Below are 17798 nucleotides of genomic sequence, written 5' to 3' on the forward strand. Positions count from 1 at the left end.
ATGCCGCAGCAGCAGACCATGGCCGGGCGCCATCCATTGGAAGTCAAAGCTGTTGGAGTTCTCCAGAATGGAAAACGGAAGGTATTGCTTCCATATGTTCCTTATAGTTTATACCAATTCCAACATCAGAAACAGCGCCACACTTGTCCACAGGTAATGTCTGGTATTGCAGCTTAGCTCTATTAGGCTATGTTCACATGCTGCAGATTTTTTTGCAGCGTTTTCTCATAAAAATGAGCAAAAATGCAACGTGTGAACATAGCCTTAAAGCTGCACTATCACACGTTATCTGCTAGGGTGCTGATTTTGGAAGAACACAGCCATGCTTTTAATATAATGAGCTTGTCTGCACCCCTTAGGCCTCATGGCACTAGTCCATGCTAGCCATGTGCCTCCCTGTAAGTACTGGTTGTAATTTCTCTCTTGGAAATCCAACATCTGGAAGCCCAAGAATGGCAGAAGAATCGGGGGATACATATTTAAAAGAAAAATGGGGTTGGATATTATTGTTGATACCCCTATTTGTAGTGATACAATTATTCTAATTAGGGTATTTGGTGCCAGTGAAGGTATAACTATAGTGGGTGCAGGGGTTGCAGTCGTACTTGGGCTCCGATGAGACGAACCATGATTGTTGGGCATCTTCTGTTGGAGACTACAAGTTACGCCACTTGATTTCTGGACTTTTTTCAGCTATGGTCCTCATTGGGAAACTACCTCATAGGGTTCCATTACCTTCTTCAGGAAGAATATATTATGCTTGATTTTGTTTCTTGGTTTATATTGATTTTTGGGGATTTTTAGCCTCATTCATTTGGTTGTTATGTCTCGGAAAGTCACTAAGGCTTCTATTTAAGTGAGAACTCTGTTTGTTAGAAGGGTCTTTTGACAAGCCCCTACCGCAACCTCCAGCATTGAGGTTTTCACATCCATGTGAAATACTTGGTGGAAAGATCTCAATATTTTGCAACAGTGCTACCGCATGGAAATTAACCATTAGACAGTATCTACTCAAATCTAGGGTTGTCTGTGTAAGGTAAGACAGGACAGGTCCTCCAGAGCATGAGACACTTTTTAGACTACTCTCATCTATGAGGACCATGAACAATGGACCCCAATCTATTGACTCACTAATAGGGTGCATGAAAATGAGCCATGACCGTTGCCTCCTAGATCTTTGAAGTGACCTATATGACCCTGAGTATAGGACCTCAAGCATGTTGGATAAAACTTGGTTGAACCCACTCATTTCTAGGGACCGCCTGACTATTTGATGTTCATGGGGGGTCCTTCTGACTCTTCTCCAACAGATAAGGGGAGATGAGGATCATGAAGGTTTTAGGGGAGATAAGGATCGTGGAGGTGTTAGGGCTGGTTCACACTAAGCGACAGCGACAACGAGGTCGTTGTTACATCACCATTTTCTGTGATGTAACAGCGACCTTGTAAGTCGCTGTTATGATCGCTGCTTAGCTGTCAAACACAGCGACGCAGCAGCGATCATAACGTCGCTACATGTGCAGAGAGCAGGGAGCCGCGCACATTGCTTAGCGCTGGCTCCTTGCTCTCCTAGCTACAGTACACATCGGGTTAATTAACCCGATGTGTACTGCAGCTACATGTGCAGAGAGCCGGAGCCGGCAGCACAGGCAGCGTGAGAGCTGCGGAGGCTGGTAACTAAGGTAAATATCGGGTAACCACCTTGGTTACCCGATGTTTACCCTGGTTACAGCTTACCGCAGCTGCCAGATGCCGGCTCCTGCTCTCTGCTCGCTTCATTTCGTCGCTCTCTCGCTGTCACACACAGCGATCTGTGTGTCACAGCGGGAGAGTGCCTTTGAAGAAAACGAACCAGTGCTGTGTGTAACGAGCAGCGATCTCGTAGCAGGGGCCAGATCGCTGCTCAGTGTCACACACAGCGAGATCGCTAATGAGGTCACTGTTGCGTCACCAAAACCGTGCCGTAGCAGCGATTTCGGTAGCGATCTCGCTATGTGTGAAGCACCCCCTAGGAGAGATGAGGATCGTGGAGGTGTTAGGAGAGATGAGGATCGTGGAGGTGTTAGGGGATATACGGTAACAATTGTCAAGGAAGGAATTTTGGGTGAAGACTGCTAATGGAGTCTTCGTTTAGGATCCAGAGACGGTGCCCCATTAATGCTGTATACCAGTGCCGATATATTAATGTATGTATCAGACAATGAATACACAGACACCCTTTCTGCTTGAGTCAGCGTCATCAACTAACTGTATTGAAAGAAACTTAATTATTACAGAAGGCACCTTCGGCCTTGAAAATGATACATAGAGTTTATGGGAGTGTCACTCCCTTATTTCTCCCAGCATATTGTACAATACATCTGTTCATTAAAACATTCTTTCTGTGTGGACACTACTGATAAGAGTTTGTAGCTTCACATTTTGGCTTCATTATCTTTGGTTAACCCCTTCATGACTATATAACTTTGAATTATACTATAGATCTGTGCAATTGCTACATAGACAGACAGATAATTATGCAACTACATTTGGATTAGTTATATACACAGATATTCTTATTACGTTTAAACAAACATACTACAGCTCAGGTGACCTCCACACAATCATGAAGGTTTTAGGGGAGATGAGGATCATGAAGGTTTTAGAGGAGATGAGGATCATGAAGGTTTTAGGGGAGATGAGGATCATGAAGGTTTTAGGGGAGATGAGGATCATAGAGGTTTTTGGGGAGATGAGGATCATGGAGGTTTTTGGGGAGATGAAAATCTTGGAGGTTTTAGGGGAGATAAGGATCATGAAGTTTATAAACGATTTAGTGACAAAATATATAATTGGTGGAGGAAGGTTGAACTAGATGGACCTAGATCTTTTTTCAACCTATGTAACTGTGAGGTTTTAGGGGACAAATCTGGTAGCAGTTTTCTCCCCTCTGGCCATTCAAAGACACATCAATTCTTGGCCAATTCACCGAGGAATAAAATGGATTTTATTAAAGGGTTGGAATACTCTCAGGGTTTTGCGGTTTCTGGGCCTCAATGCAAAAAATGTAACAAGGCCTCGCACGCCATGTTGTGACCCACGTGCGGAGCACCCCCTAAAGTTACACTGCTACTAACAGTGTTAATTCTTTGATTATTTTCCCATCTCACACCTAGGCACATACGCATGGCCTGCTATGTATGGATTTAGCTTTCTGTTTTAGTCCATGATGGGACTTATAGTTCACCTATAAAACAAAAATCAGTGAATTTTAGGTAATTTTTTCATTTTATTTTGGCAGAGTAATATTTTTTCAATTCTGTGGTCTGACCACAACGATATAGTCATCTACCGGACGTTTGAAGACTTCAAAAAGATGCACGTAAGTAAATTTTTACAAAAATGTATGTTAATTGTCGATTTGTACACCATAAAGTCAATTAATGAGGTGTGTGCATCGCCCGCAGCTGTCATCTTTAGACCATTGTTTACATAGAAATGCATATCACAGTATCTGATAGCACTTAGGCAAGGCCGGGTCATAGAGGAGGCCACAAGATTGCACCACATCTCAGTATCCAAGTTATATCATATGATTTATGCACCATTTTAGTCAATTTTTTTAATTTGCATCATTTTTTTTATAGGGTTGTTTGCGGGGCTGCCGCAGCAACTAGAGCTCAGCTTTCATAATAAAAGCTGAACTCTGATTAAGCTAGGCCGGGTCATAGAGGAGCGAGGCCACCTAGGCAAGGCCGTGTCATAGGGGAGCAAGGCCACCTAGGCAAGGCCGTGTCATAGGGGAGCAAGGCCACCTAGGCAAGGCCGCGTCATAGGGGAGCAAGGCCACCTAGGCAAGGCCGGGTCATAGGAGAGCAAGACCACCTAGGCAGGGGCCAGTCATAGGGGAGCAAGGCCACCTAGGCAAGGCACGGTCATAGGGGAGACCACTTAGGCAAGGCCCGGTCATAGGAGAGGCCACTTAGGCAAGGCCCGATCATAGGGGAGGCCACTTAGGCAAGGCTCGGTCATAGGGGAGGCCACTTAGGCAAGGCCCGGTCATAGGGGAGACCACTTAGGCAAGGCCTGGTCATAGGTGAGGCCACAAGATTGCACTACAGTTGTCATATTTCAGTATCCAAGTTATATCATGTGACCTGAGCGTCATATTAGTACCTTTTTTTATTTGTGTCATCCTCTTTCTTTATAGGATTGTTTGCGAGGCCGGCCATAGCAACCAGAGCTTAGCTTTGATAATTAAGGCTGAACTCTTTGGTTGCTATAGGCAACAATGCCAAAAATAATTAATAAGACTTCAAAATTCGTGCAAGGGACAAGTGCAGCAGTTGCCCACATCAACCAGAATTGCCCATAGCAACCAATCAGCTTTCAGCTTTTATTTTTCACAGGGCCTTTAAAAAATAAAAGCGGCAACGTGATTGGTCGCTATAGCAAACTGCTATACTTTTCTCTTTTAGTAATACATTGTGCTAGTGCCTCATTAATTTCTATCTGCGATCAAGAATTGGTTTTAGTCCATGTATTGATGGGGCAAAATGTTTTGGATACTGCATTAAAAAAGTATTTAGACCCACTTTGACATTTTATAGAGATGCTCTTTACAATGGGGTGTGGGTAGGGGGTGATAAAATCTGCCGAATTTAACAAATGGCGCAACACTTGGAATAAAATGTGCCCTATGTTGGAGCAAGTCATGAGGAAAACTCTTTAACATGCAATCATGAGTTGTAGAAAATTTTGCGCCATTTTTATAAACTTGATTTATGAGAATTTAAAAAAAAAAAAAAATGAAATAAATTTATTTTCAATTTTTTGCTCATAGAGAGAATTAAGAAAAAAATTCCCCTTGGAATCCGGGCTGCTTAGAAAATCGGAGAATATGATCCCCAAACTGAGAGGTAATGATCCAGGTCATCAATATCCGAGACCCCTGGACAGATCTCATTCATGTCTAAGGGGGGCGAGGGACAGCAACAATGAAACTAAGGGGGTTCGTCATAATTTAGGGCCCAGTGTTTGATTTGCTCTCTCCCAGACCCTTGGGACAATCTCCCACCCCAATGCTTGCTTTTGTAAAGTCTAACACAGGCACAACCAGGTGAAGCCCCTTTAACCCTTTAGTTATTTTCTGTTTTCGTTTTTTTCCTCCCTTTCTTCCAAGAGCAATAACTTTTTTTATTTTTCCGTCAATGTAGCCATATGAGGGCTTGTTTTTTGCGGAACGAGTTGTACTTTTCAAAGAGACCATTAATTTTAACATATAATGTACTGGAGAAAAAAATTTGAAGTGCGGTGAAATTGCAAAAATAGTACACTTCCAAGATAAATAAAAAAAAAACCAAACCCAAAACTAAACTATCATGTTCACTATATGGTAAAACTTATCTGGGAATATGATTCCCCAGGTCAGTACGAGTTCATAGATACCAAGCATGTATAGTTTTATTTGTGAAAAAAAATTCAGAAATTTGTAAAAAAAAAAAAAAAAAAAAAAAAAAAAAGGCGATTTTCTCACCATTTTCTGAAAACCGTAACATTTTCATTTTTCGAGATCTGGGGCACAGAGATGGATTCTTCTTTGTAATAACGTTATTACAAATACCATTTTTGTGTAGATACGATGTTTTGATCCCCTTTTATTGGATTTTATTGCAATGTTGCGGCGGCCAAAAACAACCATAATACTGGAGTTTTTCATTTTTTTTTTTCATTACACAACTTACCGATCAGATTCATTTATATTTTGATAGATCGGACATTTCCAAACGTGGCGATACCAAATATATTATTTTTTTAATTTTATTTTCAATGGGGCAAAAGGGGAGGAGATCACATCACGGGGACGCTATTGTGAGCAGGGAATTGCTGTGGAGTTTATTGAATCTCAATGCCAGAGATTGACAGCAGCAATTAACTAGTTAACAGTGGCGGGAGGATCTCCGATCTGCCCGCCGCTTTTAGGGATACTTTGCACGCTGCGACATCGCTACTGTGATATCGTCGGGGTCAAATCGAAAGTGACGCACATCCGGCGCCGGTAACGACGTCGCAACGTGTAAAGCCTAGATGCGCCGATAAACGATCGCAAAAGCGTCTAATATCGGCGATCTGTGTAGCGCCGGACATTTTCATAATGTCGCACCAATAGGAGATACGATGTAGTTCCTCGTTCCTGCGGCAGCGCACATCGCTGTGTATGAAGCCGCAGGAGCGAGGAACATCTCCTTACCTGTGTCCCGACGGCAATGCGGAAGGAAGGAGGTGGGCGGGATGTTACGCTCATCTCCGCCCCTCCGCTTCTATTGGCCGCCTGCCGTGTGACGTCACTGTGACGCCGCACGACCCACCCCCTTAGGAAGGAGGCGGGTCGCCGGCCAGAGCGACGTCGCAGGGCATATAAGTGCGTGTGAAGCTTCCGTAGCGATAATGTTCGCTACGGCAGCTATCACAAGATATCGCATGTGTGACGGGGCGGGTACTATCGCGCTCGGCATCGCAAGCATCGGCTAGCGATGTTGCAGCGTGCAAAGTACCCCTTAGAGGTACGTTGGCTGATCAGATCAGGGAAAGATGTGGGCTCAGTGTGTGAGCCCGCATCAAAGTGAAAGACACAACCGATGACTTACCAGTGCGTCAGAGGTTGTGAAGGGGTAACCCATCATTTAAATAATAACAATTGTACCCAAAAGTTTAAAACCCCTTCCCCAAATTTTTTGCTCTCTATCGCTTCATTGGGGGCTCCGAGAAAGGGATTTTACCCAAAATCTTCTATTCTCTTTCGTTTCAATGGGGAACACAGGAAACCATGTGAGTTGTGTCCTCCCAATGAAGGCATCGAGAAAGGGATTTTACGGTGAGTACCCAAAATCTTCTTTTCTCTATCGCTTCTTTGGGGGACACAGGAAACCATGGGAGCTGTGTCCCCCAATGAAGGCTCCAAGAAAGAGATTTTCTGGTGAGTACCCAAAATCTTCTTTTGAAGGGATAGCCCCATGGGCAGATAATTATCTGTAATAAATATTAGGCTTAGCAATGTGTTTCTCCAAGAGGTGACCGAGCAACTCTCTAAAAGTACAATCACCATTAGGGACATTCCTTTTAACAGCCGTCTCAATGATTCACATGCTAATTTCCTCCTCCCTATAGATGTGCCGATCTTCAGGAAAAACAGGAGCAGCAGCCGCTACATAGAAAGGCTCCGATTACTGGAAAGATTTTCTCAGGAGCTGCTGAAAACCGACAACAAAATCTCACAATGCAGCGTGGTGATGTCCTTCTTCACACCCACCGACAGCGACCTCAACGCCACCTTACCCGAAAACAGGTGTGTGCGCAGCCATTGCAAAAAGCCAGGAGTCTGATGACTATGCATTAAAATTTCAGGGGCTAATCGGATATTTAAATGCATCCCCCTTTGGGCTGCCCAAAGATGCCAACTTTGTGGGGGTGCAGTTTGCACAATTTTATTTCCGGTATTGAGTATTTATTCGCCATACCGTACCAGAGAAGGTCCTTTGTAGCTTGGTGCCAGGTCCACTTTAATTAGGGATTTAAAAGTACAAATGTGGCTGGTCCAAGAATTGAAAATAAAATATACCTTGTGTATCTGGTTACAGCGTCGTGATATTGCCATCAGAAGTGAGAGAAACTCAAAAAAGGGAGCAGCTGAAACCACTACCACAACCCCCAGCCTCCGAACCCATCATATCCCAGATGTACGTGTGTATCGAAGACTACGAAACCAAGGACACCAAGAACCGGCCCTTTAAAGTCCAACGCAACGAGCAACTGGGGGTACTGATCAAGGAAAACTCAGGTGAGAGGTCACCAGCCGATTATACATGTAAGAGGTTATGGGAAAGGCGTCATGGAAGTTGCATTAACGACTTATTACATTTTAGGATGGTGGCTGGTGGAAAACAAAGATAAGCGAGTGGCCTGGTTTCCAGCTCCATTCCTCAAGGATGTAGAAGAGAAAGAAGAGTCCGATTCGGGAACAGAATCAGATGATGAAGGTAAGCGGTGCGCCCCGAGTTGTATTATATAAAGATGTACACTACTTAAAAAACCGTTGGAATACTCTCAACCTGTAATGTAATGATATGGAGATAGATATATATATATATATATATATCTATCTATCTATCTAAGAAAAGAAGGGAATTTTGTTACTTACCGTAAATTCCTTTTCTTCTAGCTCTTATTGGGAGACCCAGACGATTGGGGTATAGCTACTGCCCTCTGGAGGCCACACAAAGCACTACATTAAAAGTGCAAGGCCCCTCCCCCTCTGGCTATACCCCCCCCGTGGCATCACGGGTTCTCCAGTTTTAGTGCCAAAGCAAGAAGGAGGAAGCCAATAACTGGTTTAAACAAATTAACTCCGAATAACATCGGAGAACTGAAAAACCGTTCAACATGAACAACATGTGTACCCGCAAACAACAAAAAAACATCCCGAAGGACAACAGGGCGGGTGCTGGGTCTCCCAATAAGAGCTAGAAGAAAAGGAATTTACGGTAAGTAACAAAATTCCCTTCTTCTTCAGCGCTCTATTGGGAGACCCAGACGATTGGGACGTCCAAAAGCTGTCCCTGGGTGGGTAAAGAAAAACCTCATGTTAGAGCTGCAAAACAGCCCTCCCCTACGGGGGTGTCACTGCCGCCTGCAGGACTCTTCTACCTAAGCTGGCATCCGCCGAAGCATAGGTATGCACCTGATAATGCTTGGTGAAAGTGTGCAGACTGGACCAGGTAGCTGCCTGGCACACCTGTTGAGCCGAAGCCTGGTGACGTAATGCCCAGGACGCACCCACGGCTCTGGTTGAGTGGGCTTTTAGCCCTGAAGGAACCGGAAGCCCCGCAGAACGGTAGGCCTCTAGAATTGGTTCTTTGATCCATCGAGCCAGGGTGGCTTTAGAAGCCTGCAACCCCTTGCGCGGACCAGCGACAAGGACAAAAAGCGCATCGGCACGGCGCATGGGCGCCGTGCGGGAAATGTAGATTCTGAGTGCTCTCACCAGATCTAGCAAACGTAAGTCCTTTTCATACCGGTGAACCGGATGAGGACAAAACGAAGGCAAGGATATATCCTGATTAAGATGAAAAGAGGATACGACCTTAGGGAGAAACTCCGGAATAGGGCGCAGCACTACCTTGTCCTGGTGGAACACCAGGAAGGGAGCCTTGGATGACAGAGCTGCCAGCTCAGACACTCGCCGAAGCGATGTGATCGCAACAAGAAACGCCACTTTCTGTGACAGCCGAGAAAAGGAAACTTCCTTCAGAGGCTCGAAGGGCGGCTTCTGGAGAGCAACTAGTACCCTGTTCAGATCCCATGGATCTAACGGCCGCTTGTACGGGGGCACAATATGACAGACCCCCTGCAGGAACGTGCGCACCTTAGAAAGACGTGCTAGACGCTTCTGAAAAAACACGGATAGTGCCGAAACTTGCCCTTTAAGGGAGCTGAGCGACAAGCCCTTTTCTAACCCCGATTGCAGGAAGGAAAGAAACTTGGGCAATGCAAATGGCCAGGGAGACACTCCCTGAGCAGAGCACCAGGCTAAGAAAATCTTCCACGTTCTGTGGTAGATCTTAGCCGAATTCGACTTTCTAGCTTGTCTCATTGTGGCAACGACTCCTTGAGATAATCCTGCAGATGCTAGGATCCAGGACTCAATGGCCACACAGTCAGGTTCAGGGCCGCAGAATTCTGATGGAAAAACGGCCCTTGGGACAGTAAGTCTGGTCGGTCTGGCAGTGACCACGGTCGACCGATCGTGAGATGCCACAGATCCGGATACCACGACCTCCTCGGCCAGTCTGGAGCGACGAGTATGATGCGGCTGCACTCGGATCTGATCTTGCGTAGCACTCTGGGCAAGAGCGCCAGAGGCGGAAACACGTATGGGAGCTGAAACTGCGACCAATCTTGAACCAAGGCGTCTGCCGCCAGAGCTCTTTGATCGCGCGACCTCGCCATGAATGCCGGGACCTTGTTGTTGTGCCGGGATGCCATTAGGTCGACGTCCGGCACTCCCCAGCGGCGACAGATTTCCTGAAACACGTCCGGGTGAAGGGACCATTCCCCTGCGTCCATGCCCTGGCGACTGAGGAAGTCTGCTTCCCAGTTTTCTACGCCTGGGATGTGAACCGCGGATATGGTGGATGCTCTGTCCTCCACCCACATTAGAATGCGCCGGACTTCTTGGAAGGCTTGCCGACTGCGCGTCCCTCCTTGGTGGTTGATGTATGCCACCGCTGTGGAGTTGTCCGATTGGATTCGGATCTGCTTTCCTTCCAGCCACTGTTGGAAGGCCAGTAGAGCAAGATACACTGCTCTGATCTCCAGAACATTGATCTGAAGGGTGGACTCCTGCGGAGTCCACGTCCCCTGAGCCCTGTGGTGGAGAAATACTGCTCCCCACCCTGACAGACTCGCATCTGTCGTGACTACTGCCCAGGATGGGGGCAGGAAGGATCTTCCCTGAGACAATGAGGTGGGAAGGAGCCACCATTGTAGGGAGTCCTTGGCCGTCTGGGAAAGCGAGACTTTCCTGTCCAGGGACGTTGACTTCCCGTCCCATTGGCGGAGAATGTCCCATTGAAGTGGGCGCAGATGAAACTGCGCAAAGGGAACTGCTTCCATGGCCGCCACCATCTTCCCTAGGAAATGCATGAGGCGCCGCAAGGGATGCAACTGGCCCTGCAGAAGAGATTGCACCCCTGTCTGTAGTGACCGCTGCTTGTTCAGCGGAAGCTTCACTATCGCTGCTAGAGTATGAAACTCCATGCCAAGATACGTTAGTGATTGAGTCGGTGATAGGATCGACTTTGGAAAGTTGATGATCCATCCGAAAGACTGTAGGGTCTCCAGCGTAGCATTCAGGCTGTGCTGACATGCCTCTTGAGAGGGAGCTTTGACCAATAAATCGTCTAGGTAAGGGATCACCGAGTGTCCCTGAGAGTGCAAGACTGCTACCACCGCCGCCATGACCTTGGTGAAGACCCGTGGGGCTGTTGCCAGACCAAATGGCAGAGCTACGAACTGAAAATGGTCGTCTCCTATCACAAAACGTAGAAAACGTTGATGTTCTGTAGCAATTGGCACGTGGAGATAAGCATCATTGATGTCTATTGAGGCAAGGAAGTCTCCTCTGGACATTGAGGCAATGACAGAACGCAGGGTTTCCATCCGGAACTTCCTGGCGTGCACATGTTTGTTGAGCCGTTTTAGGTCCAGAACAGGACGGAACGAGCCGTCCTTTTTTGGAACCACAAAGAGATTGGAGTAAAACCCTTGCCCTTGTTCCTGAGGAGGGACTGGGATCACCACTCCTTCCGCTCTTAAGGAGCCCACCGCCTGCAGCAGAGCATCTGCTCGGTCTGGATGTGGGGAGGTTCTGAAGAACCGAGCTGGAGGACGAGAATTGAACTCGATTCTGTACCCGCGAGACAAAATGTCCGTCACCCACCGGTCTTTGACCTGTGACATCCAAATGCCGGAAAAGCGGGAGAGCCTGCCCCCGACCGGCGATGCGGAGGGAGGGGGCTGGAAGTCATGAGGTAGCCGCTTTGGAAGCGGTACCTCCATTTGCTTTCTTGGGGCGCGTGTGAGCCCGCCACGAATCTGAGTTTCTTTGCGTCCTCTGAGTCCCTTTGGACGAGGTAAATGGTGTCTTGCCCGAACCTCGAAAGGACTGAAACCTCTGCTGCCACTTTTTCTGCTGAGGTTTGGTTGTTCTGGGTTGTGGTAAAGAGGAGTCTTTACCCTTAGACTGCTTAATGATATCAGCCAATGGCTCGCCAAACAGTCTATCTCTAGATAAAGGCAAACTGGTTAAACATTTTTTGGAACCAGCATCTGCTTTCCAGTCCTTTAACCACAAGGCTCTGCGCAAAACTACCGAATTGGCGGACGCCATTGAGGTGCGACTGGTAGATTCTAGGACCGCATTGATAGCGTAAGACGCAAACGCCGACATCTGCGTGGTAAGGTGCGCCACTTGCGGCACTGCTGGATGTATGATAGCATCCACTTTTGCTAAGCCAGCTGAAATAGCCTGGAGTGCCCATACGGCTGCGAATGCCGGAGCAAACGACGCGCCGATAGCTTCATAGACAGATTTTAACCAAAGGTCCATCTGTCTGTCATTGGCATCTTTAAGTGAAGCGCCATCCTCCACTGCAACTATGGACCTAGCTGCGAGTTTGGAAATCGGGGGGTCTACCTTTGGACACTGTGTCCAGCGCTTGACCACCTCAGGAGGGAAAGGGAAACGCGTATCTTTAGATCGTTTAGAGAAACGCCTTTCTGGGTGAGCGTCGTGCTTCTGGATTGATTCTCTGAAGTCAGCGTGATCCAACAAAGCACTCAATTTACGCTTGGGATAAAGGAAACGAAACTTCTCCTGCTCCGCAGCCGCCTCTTCTGCTGAAGGGGCTGGGGGAGAAATATCCAACAGCCTATTGATGGCTGAGATAAGGTCGTTTACCATGGCATCCCCATCAGGGGAATCCAGGTTGAGAGGGGTTCCAGGAATGGATTCCTGATCACTCTCATCAGACACATCACAGGGAGACTGATTGCGCTGAGACCCTGAGCAGTGTGATGACGTCGAGGGTCTTTCCCAGCGAGCTCGCTTAGGGTGGCTGGGGCTATCATCTGAGTCATAATCCTCGGCCTGTGAAGCCGGGGACCCCCCTGTGGGCTGGATTAATTCCAAGTGAGGGGGACCTGAGGACAGAGGCCTCGCCGTGCCCAAAGACTGAGCCCCATGCATAGATTGCAAGGTTTCAAGGATTTTTGCCATAGAGACAGACATATTATCAGCAAAAACTGCAAAGTCTGTCCCTGTCACCGGGGCAGGACTTACAGGCGTCTCAGCCTGGGTCACTCTCCCTCCTGACTCCGGCTGGCGAAGCAGCACCGGGTCGGAGCATTGCACACAATGGGGGTCATCGGAGCCTGCTGGTAGATTAGCCCCACATGCAGCACCCGCAGTATACACAGCCCTAGCCTTGGCAGCCTTGCGTTTTGAGGATGGCATGTTGTTGCTTCCACAGAGTGGTCTGGGAGATGCAGCCAGAAGCGACCTCACAGTGCAAGAAATACAATATCTCTATATCCTACACAGTACACCGATACACCGTGGGGCACTAGAGGGACCAGCACAGAAAAAACGCTTACCGCCCGCTTAAAAAGCGGGTGTGTGGTCGCCAGATAGCCCCTAGTCCAGGTCTCCCAGAGCCTTGCGTCCTTCCTCCAGCCAGACTGCATGTAATGGCTGCCGGCGTCCTGAGAGAGAAGGGGGGCGGGCCCTGGGCGTTCCTGGCTAAGAGCGGGAAGCCTGCTTCCCTCTGTGCCTAGTGTGAGGGCTGGAGCATGTAAATCAGGCTCCAGCCCTCGTCGCTGCTAGCGAACAGCGTCTCTCCCCTACCCTGAATGACAGGGTGGGGGCGGGAACGAATCGGAGCTGCCGGCGTCCTAGGCCCAAAAAGCCGGGGACTCAATTTATAACCGCCGCCGCCGTAAAAGCGCGGACGGCGGATCCCCGGCGCACCACAAGTCACAGCAGCGCCGCCCGGTCCAGAGGGGGTCGGCGCTGCGTTCCCATACACAAACAATCCCCCAGTAATCTGTAGGGACACTAACTCCAACGTTGCGGTCCCCGGCGCACTACAACACCCAGCCAGCCCGGAGTGTGTCTGTGCCTGCCGGGGACACAGAGTACCTGTATGATGCAGGGCCTGTCCCTGATCGTACTCCTGCTCCGAATCCATCAGGTTCTAATGGGTCTGTGTATGGAGCCCGGCGTCAGAGCTGAGAGGCCGGCAGGATCCCACTTCCACAGAGCCCTACCAGGGGATGTGGAAGGAAAACAGCATGTCAGGCTCCAGCCCTGTACCAGCAATAGGTACCTCAACCTTACAACACCATCCAGGGGTGAGAAGGGAGCATGCTGGGGACACTATATGTGTCCTCTTTTCTTCCATCCGAAATAGTCAGCAGCTGCTGCTGACTAAAATCTGTGGAGCTATGCATGGAATGTCTGACCTCCTTCGCACACAAAGCTAAAACTGGAGAACCCGTGATGCCACGGGGGGGGGGTATAGCCAGAGGGGGAGGGGCCTTGCACTTTTAATGTAGTGCTTTGTGTGGCCTCCAGAGGGCAGTAGCTATACCCCAATCGTCTGGGTCTCCCAATAGAGCGCTGAAGAAAGAAAAAAATTGGTGCAGGAGTTGTTTCAGCCTCTAGGTGGCAGAATACAATATTCTACCACTCTTTCGCTCATGTAACCAATCGTCTCAAGAGCACAGCAGGTGGACAGAAAGAGTATTACAAGCAAAAATAAAGTTTAATGATAACAATAAAGTTTATTTATATAGCGCCAACATATTCCGCAACGCTTTACAATTAAGGGGTGAGGCATATTTCATTATGAAATATCTTTAAGAATAATTTTTTTGGGGAGGTGCAGAGACCGAAAAACAGCAATTATTGCAATTTGATTAGATTTTGCTTTACAATTAATATTTTAGTAGTCTGAAGTTGTTTTTCTTCTTACCCTATCCTGGTTTATTTTATTTATTTTTTTTGGAAGGGGGGGTGGAGAAATATGGGGCAATTAAAATTAAACTTTTAATATAATGCAATATTTTAATAAAATACATATAATTTTTTATTGCCTTTAGTGGGGCTTGAACCTGTGATGATATGCTTATATGCATTGTAAATTGTAATTATGCAGTATTGGTAAAAATATTGGTGTACATTAGCTGGATTTCAAGATGGCAGCTATCATGCAGACTAATCTCATTGTGGGAGGGGGCGATTGTAATTGCGCTCAGAGATTGATAGTAGCGTTTGATTTTTTTTAAACAGCAGCGATCGGAGCAAACTCTGATCCCTGCTGGTATGGACAGGTGCAGGCCGTATAACACAGCCAGCGCCTGTCCTATGTGGAGTGGGCTATACTCCTGAGCCTGCTCCATGATGGACATACATTTTAATGATACCAAATAACAAAGTCCTCTTTTTTTTGTTTATCCAGGAATTCGTTACTATTCAACATCCTCATACGAAGCCATGAGCTGCGATGAATTGTCCATCTCCAGAGGAGTCGTAGTAGAAGTCAAAGAGAAGTCAAACAATGGCTGGTGGCTCATCAGGTACGAAAACTGAATCAGGTTCAAGAAATTAATCTACAGTCATGGCCAAAAGTTTTGAGAATGACACCAAAATGCTATTTTCACATGATCTGTCGCCCTCTGGTTTTTAATTGTGTTTGTCTGATGGTTACATCACATACAGAAATATAATTGCAATCATATTATGAGACCAAAATGTTCTATTGACAGAATGAGTTACTGCAGCAAATGAATATTTGCAGTGTTGACCCTTCTTCTTCAGGACCTCTGCAATTCTCCCTGGCATGCTCTCAATCAACTTCTGGAGCAAATCCTGACTGATAGCTGTCCATTCTTGCATAAGCAATGCTTGCATTTTGCCAGAATTTGTTGGTTTTTGTTTGTCCACCCGTCTCTTGATGATTGCCCACAAGTTCTCAATGGGATTAAGATCTGGGGAGTTTCCAGGCCATGGACCCAAAATCTCTGTTTTGTTCCATGAGCCATTTAGTGATCACCTTTGCTTTATGGCAAGGTGCTCCATCATGCTGGAAAAGGCATTGTTGAGCGCCAAACTGCTCTTGGACAGTTGGGAGAAGTTGCTCTTGGAGGACATTCTGGTGCCATTCTTTATTCATGGCTGTGTTTTTAGGCAAGACTGTGAGTGGTGCGATTCCCTTGGCTGAGAAGCAACCCCACACATGAATGGTTTCCGGATGCTTAACAGTTGGCATGAGACAGAACTGGTGGTAGCACTCACCTCTTCTTCTCCTAATAAGCTGTTTGCCAGATGTCCCAAACAATCGAAAAGGGGATTCATCTGAGAAAATGACTTTACCCCAGTCCTCAGCAGTCCACACCCTGTAACTTTTGCAGAATATCAGTCGGTCCCTAATGTTTTTTCTGGAGAGAAGTGGCTTCTTTGCTGCCCTCCTTGAAACCAGGCCTTGTCAAGAGTCTCCGCCTCACAGTGCGTGCAGAAGCCCTCACACCAGCCTGCTGCCATTGCTGAGCTAGCTCGGCACTGCTGGGAGTCCCATCCCGCAGCTGAAACAGTTTTAAGATACGGTCCTGGCGTTTGCTGGTCCTTCTTGGGCGCCCTGGAGCCTTTTTGGCAACAATAGAAGCTCTTTCCTTGAAGTTCTTTAAGATGTGATAGATTGTTGACTGATGTGCAATCTTTGTAGCTGCGATACTCTTCCCTGTTAGGCCATTTTTGTGCAGAGCAGTGATGGCTGCACATGTTTCTTTAGAGATAACCATGGTTAACTGAAGAGAAACAATGATACCAAGCACCAGCCTCCTTTTAAAGTGTCCAGTGGTGTCATTCTTACTTAATCATGACTGATTGATCGCCAGCCCTGTCCTCATCAACACCCACACCTGTGTTACTGGAACAATCACTAAAACAATGTTAGCTGCTCCTTTTAAGGCAGGAATGCAATGATGTTGAAATGTCTTTTGGGGGTTAAAGTTCATTTTCTTAGCCAATATTGACTTTGCAAGTAATTGCTGTTAAGCTGATCACTCTTTATGACATTCTGGAGTGTATGCAAATTGCCATTAGAAAAACTTAAGCAGTAGACTTTATAAAAATTAATATTTGTAGCATTCTCAAAACTTTTGGCCATGACTGTATATCAATGTAATAAAAATGTAGAAACTTTTATTATTTTAAAAGAGCCGTGTAATACCTCCCTTTTCCTGCGGGGGAGCTGTAGGAAAGATGAATACTTGCAGCATCTACATACCATACTTGCTATAATAGATCTCTACTCTCTTCCTTATGAACAGGTATAATGGAAAAACCGGCTATGTTCCGGCGATGTATCTGAAGCCCTACCGAAATTGTCACCAGCTTGAGGCCATGGTGAACCAAGGAGCCTTCTCCTCTATGGTAGATCTCTTCAAGGCCTCCAGTACTTTGGATGTGAGCAGAGCAGAGGAACCTTGGAGGAAAGATGGCCATCATCCGGTCATTACTAATGCAGAAAATAAACTGGACCGACGAAAATCCAGGTCAATTAGCGGTTTACCATTGAATACGCAATATGGATTCCAACAAGCGCCTGTGGGATTACCACCGAGGGGGAAAACCGGGGTGGTGGCCCTAAACTCAAAGGAAGAAGTGAAGCCTAAGATTCGGAATATCAGAGAGATCATAAATCCACCTGTAATTTCTAATCCGCATCCAATAGTCCAACAGGAGGTGCCCATACCGCGACCAAGAAAGATCAGTCTAGACGCCTGGACCTTGGAAAGTAATCCGAGCAGTCCTAAAGAAACTAGCGGACCCCCGAACGCTCCTCCCATCTGTGACATCACCCCTCCGGTGCCTCAACGGCCCAAACAGCACGAAATTCTTAACAAATGTACCTCTGCAACGAAAACGGCTTTACAGAGAAGGGAGAACGTTCTCATATATGGATAAAGACACAAACATTTTTTTTGATACTTCTAATTATATCTATTTTATACAAAAATAATTTATATTTATTCTATATATTTATTTTTTTCTGTTTGATTCATATTGATAGAGAGGAGTCAAGAAGATCGATATATTGAATTTTTTTCGTAGAAAACCCTATAACTGATAATTTACCTAAATTTATGTTCATTCTATACTTAGGAGCCCATTGGGCAGGTCAGGAAGGCAGTGGGCAGTA

General features: G+C 46.7%; 1 protein-coding gene across 1 annotated transcript; it reads left to right on the top strand.

Annotated features, from left to right (window-relative positions):
- Window positions 1-17618, top strand: LOC142245533 (NADPH oxidase organizer 1-like). The gene is made up of 8 exons (XM_075318312.1): window positions 1-81; window positions 3281-3361; window positions 4823-4898; window positions 7147-7324; window positions 7617-7816; window positions 7902-8015; window positions 15057-15174; window positions 16927-17618. Exons 1-8 carry the CDS (start codon window positions 1-3, stop codon window positions 17561-17563), a joined length of 1485 nt encoding a protein of 494 aa, XP_075174427.1. The 3' UTR covers window positions 17564-17618.
- Window positions 17619-17798: the final 180 nt, after the last annotated feature.

Source organism: Anomaloglossus baeobatrachus, chromosome 7 (genome assembly GCF_048569485.1).
Source record: "Anomaloglossus baeobatrachus isolate aAnoBae1 chromosome 7, aAnoBae1.hap1, whole genome shotgun sequence".
Classification (NCBI taxonomy): domain Eukaryota; kingdom Metazoa; phylum Chordata; class Amphibia; order Anura; family Aromobatidae; genus Anomaloglossus; species Anomaloglossus baeobatrachus.

What these genes read in the sequence shown, in the direction of transcription:
- LOC142245533 (XM_075318312.1), top strand. Translation starts at nt 1, where the DNA reads ATGCCGCAGCAGCAGACCATGGCCGGGCGCCATCCATTGGAAGTCAAA. An exon ending in TATGATCCCCAAACTGAGAG is followed by an intron (nt 4,899 to 7,146) that starts GTAATGATCCAG and finishes TCCTCCCTATAG; the next exon opens with ATGTGCCGATCTTCAGGAAA. An exon ending in AACAGAATCAGATGATGAAG is followed by an intron (nt 8,016 to 15,056) that starts GTAAGCGGTGCG and finishes TTGTTTATCCAG; the next exon opens with GAATTCGTTACTATTCAACA.